Source organism: Lithobates pipiens, unplaced genomic scaffold (genome assembly GCF_037356315.1).
Source record: "Lithobates pipiens isolate NorthernLeopardFrog02 unplaced genomic scaffold, aLitPip1_a1.2 Scaffold_8, whole genome shotgun sequence".
Lineage (NCBI taxonomy): Eukaryota > Metazoa > Chordata > Amphibia > Anura > Ranidae > Lithobates > Lithobates pipiens.
Genome location: NW_027507903.1, coordinates 624,736,962 through 624,746,012, shown reverse-complemented (window position 1 = coordinate 624,746,012; position 9,051 = coordinate 624,736,962). Strand labels below are relative to the sequence as shown.

Genomic DNA, 9,051 nt, shown 5'->3' with positions numbered 1-9,051 from the left:
CTACCTACGTATCATGGCAGCGGACCGGGCCCCTCTCCCCACCCATCTGCTTCCCAGCTGACCCCTTCTTCCCCTTCTCCTACATTCCCATGGATTGGATTACTGGTTCCCCAGGTGTGCTTAACTGAATACCTGATTGCCCCCCCCCCCTGCCCCATCTCCCCCTCCCTCTCCCCCTGCTCCTTCCTCTTCTCCACACCTATCCTCTCCCGACCTCTTCCCCCCTCTCCATACAGTACCTGCAGCAGGATTATAGAACCTGGATTCCATGGAATTACATGTTTACTATATGGCTATATGTGAAGCTTAAAGCTTAAATCAGTTGGTAAATTGGTTCTTACAACATAATAAATCACTATCATTTGGATAAGAAATCTCTCACCTAGGTTACGCTAATCTGCGTACACGTTTGTAATTGTATAACCTGTCCTCATGTATCTCTACCGTGATTGTATACTTTGCATTTTCAAGTGTAATGTACAGTTCATTCAATAAACATTACCGTGTTAAAAAAAAGAAAAGGCACATGGGGAGGAAAAATTATGAGCTCCGTTTTAAATAGATTGAGTTTGAGGAAGTGGTGTGACATTCAGGCTCATTATCAAAAGGCTTGTCTGTTAGTAAAATAGTGATACGTGAGGAGACTGAAGGAGTGAGCTGAGGGCCTGGGGTAGAGAGATATATTAGGGTGTCTTTAGCATAGAAATGGTATTGGAAATCATGGGAGGCTATTATCTGACCCAGGGAGGAGATGTAGATGGAGAATAGAGAAGTCCAAGAACAGAACCTTGGGGGCCCTCGATATAGAAAGGGAGAGGAAAGGAGGAAGTAGCAATGACAAAGGTGTGGTTGGATAAGTAGGATGAGAACTAGTGAAGAGTACAGTCATTGTGATCAAAGGCATGGAGTTTTTTGAGGGGAAGGGAGTGGTCTATTGATTTAAAGGCAACACATCATGCTACAATCTAGAAATTCAGGAACAGATGATTAACAAAGTAATTGACATATATCAGTCTGGAAAAGGTTACAAGGCCATTTCTAAGGCTTTGGGAAGTTAGCAAACCATGGTGAGAACCATTATCCACAAATGGCAAAAACTTGGAACAGTAGGGAACCTTCCCAAGAGTGGCTGGCCTATAAGTGAATGTTATGTTTTGAGTACCTCAAACTTGAAATGGATGTGTGCCTCTATGAATATAAAACAGGAAACAATAAACCCCCAAAAGAAATAAAAACTTCAAAATACCAACCTCTGAAAAAAAACAATCTTTTTTTTAAAAGGAAAGCATTGCAGCAAAAAAAGAACTTTTCAATAGATAACTAAAACTAACTGCTGACCTTAATCAACAACAAATTCAAATAAAAATACAAATAAAAAAGCCCCTGTGATGGGGTTATGTAATGTCACAGTGTAGAGAGGATTTGGTGTCTCCCAGGGTTGTCACCCATGTAGGTTGAAGGGCTCCAGGATGTGTGCCTCATTAAGAAAAAGGTGGCCTTGAAGTTTTCTCCAGGACTGGTAAATCCTGGTATGAGTTATGGAGCCCCGAGAATATTGGGAGGGTTGATGCTTTCAATCCTGGGCCCATGTTTTGATAGCAACTAGTGCACTGATTGTGCAAGCCTTTTGAATATGAGTACTGACTATGGATCAGGACCCCACCTTATAAATGGGAGCCTCTGCTCAGGAGTAAAACCTGATACACAATATGAGTTTTTTTCATTTAACCAAAAAACTTTGAGCTCCGGTTGGAGCCACTGTAAAGTTAGAAAATTGATCTTCCCTGCTGAGCTGTTGTGTCTTGACATGGGGATGGCCCCCCAGCATTCTCTGCCATTGGCAGTCGGCTGCTGATTTTTCAGAATGCTTGTCTGACAGAAGCTGGGCAAAAGGTGGGCTTCTGTTGGACAGGGTGGCATACACATGGGCCAAATTTCTTTTGAATAGGCTGATGTCTCCCAACATTTGGCCCCTGTATACAGGGCTTAAGGGTGTGAGTCAATATGGCTGGAGGCAATTAGAGCCAGTGCATGTGTTCACTGAAGGAGGCAGAAGTAAAGATCATTTGTTTTGTGGCTTTAAAAGTGTAATGCTGAATAACCACTGCAAAGAAAAATCTGATGTAAGACACTTTTACTTTTAAATTAAAGTGAGTAAAGCAAGCCCTGAAATCACACATCACTGACTCGATAGAAGTCCCTAAAAGCTCTACCCATGATTCCAGACCTCACACCCCCAATAATAAAAATAACAAAAAGGGTTAATTTTCAAAGTACAAGCAGTCAGAATAAAATGACAATTTCCTAATTGACCCACATTTTTGTGCAGTTTATCAGTTTCCTTACAGCAAATTGAATACATTGTCACTATGGCTGCTTTGTACCCCTCTAGAGAGCTTTGAGTCCTGTCCAAGTTTTACTAAGCAAAATTCCAGAATGTACAGTAGAATAGGTGTGATTCTCTTTTAGTAGAAAATCAAAATTTAAAATCAAAGGTGTGATACAAACTATTACATAAAACCAAAATGGCAATGCAAACAGTTTAAAGCAAAATGCTGTTAGTATCTAAAATTGTAAATATCAGCTGCCTATCTAAAAATATGTTCTGCATATATATTCCATGAAATTAATACAATCAGATATTTTTTTAGGAATTTTCTGGGGGGAAATTTAGGTGGTTTGCAATATAATTTGTATACTTATTAAATTTATTCAAATGTTATTTTCTATTGAAATTTCAGAAAATTGTTGATCAGTTTTCCAAAAACATTTTTCAAGTCTTTATTCCTCAGGCTGTATATAATTGGATTCAGCAGTGGGGTCAATACAGTGTACAGCAATGAGTAGAATTTAGTCATATTCCATGATTCACCCCTACTGGGTACCATATAAATACTCATGAGGGTAATATAATAAATAGAAACAACAATAAGGTGGGAGCTACACGTGGAAAAAACTTTTTGTCTCCCAGTAATAGAAGGGATTTTAGAAATGGTAAATATGATATAAGCGTAGGATATAATGATAGTAAAGAATGGTATTACATCTACAATAATACCCAAATACAAAATTTCCAATTGAACAATTGAAGTATCACCACAGGCAAGTCCCAATATTGGATCAAGATCACAGAAAAAGTGGTCAATGACATAAGGACCACAAAACTGCAATTTTGATATGGTTATCGTGTCAATTAGTGCAACCACAAAGCTTAAAACCCAACAGGTAACAACCATAATCCAGGATAACTGGTAGTTCATTATCAAATTATAATGCAGTGGTTTACAGATGGCCAAATATCTGTCATAAGACATCACTGTCAGAAGAAGACACTCCAAGACTTCCATGACAGCGAAGAAATAAAACTGGGTGAAGCAATCAGAAATGGATACCTTGATCTCTTTCACCAAATTCAAGTGGAGCAGATTAGGAAGAATATCAGTTATTAGTAAGATATCAGATACAGCGAGCTGAGAAATAAAAAAGTACATGGGAGAATGAAGGGATTTGCTGTAGGACACCAGTGTGATGATCAGGAGGTTTCCACATATTGTCATAAAATAATTCATAAGGAAAAGAAAAAATACCACAATATTAATGTTTTTGGAAAACTGAAATCCTAAAATGTGGATCATGATAATTCCAGTCATATTTTTCTCATCCATAACCTGAACACAAAACATAACACATTTGTAATATGGGTTGTCCTGTTAGTGAAATCCTGCTATGAGGAAAAGAAAAGGAAAGGAAGGGGAAGGGGAAAGGGAAATGGAAGGGGAAAGAGGAAAGTGGAAAGGAAAGGGGAAGGGAAAGGAAAGGGTAAATGGGAAAGGAAAGGGAAAGGAAAGGGGGAAGGGAAAGGAAAGGGGAATGGGGGAAGGGGAAAGGGAAGGTCAAGGGAAAGGAAAGGGAAAGGGAATGGAAAGGAGGACTAGAAAGCAATGGCAATTGACGCTCCAATTTAAATTTATGCAGTTTGCTAATTGCTTATATATAAGAAAATAGTTAAGTGCTCGACTAAAAAGCCGCTTGGCTGTTATCCTAAGCAGCGGAAGGGGACGTTTACCCCCCCACTCCCACGGCTCTCCCGTCCCACCGAGAGGCCCAAGCAACCAGCCGACACGTCCGCCAGCTGGCCAGAGAGCTGACTGAAGCAGGAATTGGCTTTGATTGGGTCTCGGATCTAGGAACCTGGAAGCAATGTCTTGACATGACTTCTGGTTTACAGAAGACTTAAAGTGGAAGTAAACCCATAGATTTAAACAGTTAAAAAAAAAGGCATGCCGGGAATGCTAACTGCACATTGGCTGTGCTCTCAGCCAAACTATCAAACTATCCAATGGCTGTTTTCATAACGAATCACATGTGCAGCACCATAGCAGTTGAAGATTAAACAGAGGCAAAGATGGCAGCTTCCTTGGCTGAAAACGATAGGGGAGTTTACTTCCACTTTAAAGGCACCACATTTAAAAAAAAAAAATTACAGTATTCAAAACAGCCAAACTAAGGCCGCGTACACACGGGCGGACTGTTCGCCCCAACTTTGTCCGTCAAACAGTTTCGGCAAACAGTCCGCTCAAAATTAGCATGGACGGACATGGCCACACACGACGGACGAACAGTTTGCTGAAACCGTGCGCGATGACGTGAACGGCACGTACGACGGGACGAAAAATACGACGTCCTATACACTGCATTATAACTTTCGGCGTGAAAATCCTTTCTGAGCATGCGCGCAACTTTGTTTGACGAACAAGCCTACACACGAGCGGACTGTTCGCTGAAACAAGGTTTCAGCGGACAGTTTTACGGAATTGGCGTGTACTTTGGGCGCTTTAAGAGGTATAGGGGGCGTGTGCCACCGGGGCCGATGCATGTGACCGGCCACCACGATGTCCACTGGCAATCCACAATCGCTCCTCACAGAGACAGAATGGGGATCTGTCAATGTAAACAGATCCTTATTCTGTCAGAGAAGTAGAGATTTGGTGTTTCTAGTGTGGCGGTAGGACCCTGTGCTACCTGGAGGATTGCTGGTTTACGCCAGATTTTGGAGAGACAGGCACACTGATTTCACAGCTGCGTGCTGGGCTATCTAGTTTTGACCTGGCTATGGCTCAGTGTTCCACCCTAACAGACAGGAAGTCTGTGCATGGGGGTCAGGTGGACTCCCATTCCTCTGAGAGCAGTCAGAGGCTGCATGGGTGCAGCCAGAGCAGGTATGTCTGCAGGAGGCAGACGTACTTGGTGACAGAGCAGCAAGACGCTGATCAGGAGTGAGCTAGGAGAAAGCTTACCTCTAGGAAACTCTTTTGGGTCTGAGGAGCAGACCTAAGGCCTAGGCTAAAGGCCTGAATCAGCCTTATGGGAAGAATGTAAGCCAGGAGGCTAAAGTATTGAGTGTGCAAGATACAGTAATGGTGGAAACCCCCTGCATGGGTACTGATGTCTTTGTGAACTTGTCTGTGCTTTTAAATAAAAGTGTGCTACCAGGCCCTTAAAAATACAGTTTTGTACTGGCGTACTCACTGGAAAATGCACCTACCTTTTGAGTCTGATAACCCCAATCTTACACTAGTAACCAGGAACAGCAATTTATCTCTACTCCCTGTCAATCCCCTCCCCCACAGAAACAACTCCCTAGGACACACTTAACCCCTTGATTGCCCCCTAGTGTTAACCCCATCTCTGCCAGTGACATTTATACAGTAATCAGTGGCTATTTTTAGCTCTGATCGCTGAATGAATCTCAGTGGTCCAAAAAAAGTGTCAAAAGTGTCTGATCTGTCTGCCACAATATCACAGTCCCACTAAAAAATCACTGATCGCTGCCATTAGTAGTAAAAAAATAATAATAATAAAAATGCCACAAATATATCCCCTATTTTGTAGACGCTGTAACTTTTGTGCAAACCAATTAATAAACTCTTATTGCAATTTTTTTTACCAAAAAATTTAAAAGAATACATATTGGCCTAAACTGATGAAGAAATTAATTTTTTGTTTGGATATTTATTATAGCAAAAAGTAAAAAATATTGTTTTTCTTTCAAAATTCTCGCTCTTTTTTTGTTTATAGCGCAAAAAATGAAAACTGCAGAGGTGACCAAATACCACCAAAAGAAAGCGCTATTTGTGGGAAAAAAAAGACATCAATTTTAGTTGGTTACAGTGTTGCACGACCACGTAATTGCACGACCACGTCGGCATTATCACAAAAAATGGCCTGGTCATTAAGGGGGAAAATCCTTCCAGGGCTGAAGTGGTTAAATATTTTCACATTCAAAGGAGGGATTTGGGGTCTTATAGACCTGAGATCTTTCCATAAAGAGTACCTGTCACTGCCTATTACTGTCTCAAGATATGTTTACATTCCTATTGACAGCAAAAAAAGTGATCAGAATTTTTTTTCAAAGAGACAATGTAAAAAAAAAAAAAAAAAAGATTAAATAAATAAGAAAAAATTAAATAAAAATGAAAGTGCCCCATCCCTCCGTGCTTGCACGTAGAAGTGAACGCATTTGTAAGCCGCAACTATAAATGTAAACAGTGTTCAAACCACACATGTGAGGTACCGCCGCAATCGCTAGAGTGAGAGCAATAATTCTAGTACAAGACCTCCTCTGTAATGCCACATACACATTATCGGAATTTCCGACAACAAAACCATTATTTTTTTTCTGAAGGATGTTGGCTTAAACTTGTCTTCCATACAGACGATCACACAAATGTTGTCGAAAATTCCGAACATAAGAACACGATGACGTACAAGACGTACAGCGATCTAAGAAAAAGGAAGTTCAATAGCCAGTGAGGCTGCTTCTGCTTGACTGCGAGCATGCGGGAGCTTTTGTGCGATGAACTTCTGTACACACGATCGGACTTTCCAACAACAAGTAGTCTGGAAATTTGAGAACCTGCTCTCAAACATTTGTGTGTGGAAATTTCGACAGCAAATGTTGGATGGAGCTTACACATGGTCGGACTTTCCAACAACAAGCTCACATTGAACATTTCCCATCGGAAATTCCAATCATGTGTGCTCGGCATTACTCTTAAATAGTAACCTGTAAAAAAATGTAAAGTCTTGGGTATGGATTTTTAAGTACCATAGTTTGTCGCCATTCCACGAGTGTGTGCGGAATTTTAAAGCATGACATGTTAGGCATCTATTTACTCAGCGTAACCTCATCTTTCATATTATACAAAAAAATTGGACTAAATTGGACTAAATTAGACTAAACTTACTGTTTTATTAATTCATGAAAGTGTATTTTTTTTAGAAAAAAATGCTTTTGAAAGACCGCTACGTAAATACTGTATGACATAAAATATTACACCACCATTTTATTCTCCAGGGTTCCTGCTAAAAAACAAAACAAAAAAAAAAACACATATAATGTTTGGGGGTTCTAAGTAATTTTCTAGCAAAAAAAAATACAGATTTTAACCTGTAAGCAACAAATGTCAGAAAAACATGGCATGAAAGGGTTAAGCTTAACAAAAAGAAGTATGTGGGTGATAACCATTCCGTCCATGAGAGGGAAGGTGTCTATGGTAAGGTGGAGGGTTGCTAGTTCAATAGAGAGAGACACTGGTGAGAAATATTTACAATGCCACATAATATGGATTAGAGAGCCTACAGAACCACCATTTCTTCAACACTGAGCTGAGTTGGCATAAGAAATGATAGATAATTTGTTGCCAAAAGATATTTGCAAAACAAGCTTAAAGCATATCTAAACCCAAAAACAAAATATAATATATTGTGGCTTATCAATTTTTAGATGTGCTGGCTGTATTAGCTTTCTTTTTTCAGACTTTTTCCTTTACTTTCACATGATGATTCTGTAAGAAACACACTCCCTTTTTGGGTGGCAATGGTTGTCACCCAAGCTGAACTTCAAACATGCCTGCCTTTGTTCAACTTTATTACAATGTACATAGGGACATAGGGGATCAGTAATTTACAGAAGGAAGATAACATTGTTTCCTGCTACCAGTGCAGTTTACAGAAAGTTACAAGGAAACTGAATTTCTGGCAAGATTAACAGCTATTTTATTCCACTTGCTTAAAATGTTCTTAGCCTGAAAAAAATAAATAAAAATTGAATGTAGCTGCCAGATCTGAGGGCTGGCAAGCTGTAATACATAACATTGTTTTGTTCTTGAGTTTAGTTTTTCTCTGAGGCTCAATATGTTCTTTAAAAAGCTTGCATTGTAAATATTTCAAACTTACCATCACAAAGCACTTCCTTTTCTAAAATTTAAAATATTTAGAGTACATCCACACAGTATGTCTCTGCATTATATGAATACTGTTATGATTATGCAGAGTACATTGTTGTTATACATCAGTAGAATAGATTATAGAACAACTTTTGGGAATATAAAATGTTTAGGGATATTTCTGTGGGATCAATTATTAATAAAAATATGTATTCCTCGAATATTCCTTCCTTTGAGAAGCTCTGGTTGTGTTCATGTCTTAACCTTTTATGACACTTATAATCTGACCCTGGCAGTTGACCTATTTTATTGTGCTGATGGTAATGTCATGGGAACAGGTAGGAAAGGATTGACCTTTTTCATTTTTTTTTTGTCTTTATTTATTTATTGATTTATTTCTCATTTTATTTAAAAAAAAATTCTCATTCTTTATCTCACTTTCTTTTGTCACTTTTCATTCATCTTTTATCATTTATTATTATCACTTTATACACATGAGGGGTCATTTCCTATTGCGCGACTGTTCTAATTACTGTGAATTAGCGCTATTTTTGCTAATTAGCACTAAAACGGTATTCACTATAGTGCTGGTAAAAAAATACTCCCAAAAATCGAATTTACTATAGTTCCCTGAAAACAAATAGCAACATTTTCCTTTGCGACTATGTTGCTTCTACTTAGTCTATATTGTTTTTAAAAGAGAAGTATGGGTTTTCAGTTTTTATTTAATTCATACTTACCTCGGTGGATGGAGCATCAGACCAATGCTGCAGCTGTCCCCCCGCTGTCTCTGCACTGAGAACCGAGCCACCGAACACTGCCA

General features: G+C 39.2%; 1 protein-coding gene across 1 annotated transcript; it reads right to left on the bottom strand.

The window, feature by feature from the left end:
• Positions 1 to 2,044: 2,044 nt before the first annotated feature.
• LOC143963939 (olfactory receptor 1468-like) lies at positions 2,045 to 8,378 on the bottom strand. The gene is made up of 2 exons (XM_077473669.1): positions 8,239 to 8,378; positions 2,045 to 3,668 (listed from the first exon to the last, which is right to left on the bottom strand). Exons 1-2 carry the CDS (start codon positions 8,239 to 8,241, stop codon positions 2,727 to 2,729), a joined length of 945 nt encoding a protein of 314 aa, XP_077329795.1. The 5' UTR covers positions 8,242 to 8,378; the 3' UTR covers positions 2,045 to 2,726.
• Between the last annotated feature and the right edge of the window lie 673 nt (positions 8,379 to 9,051).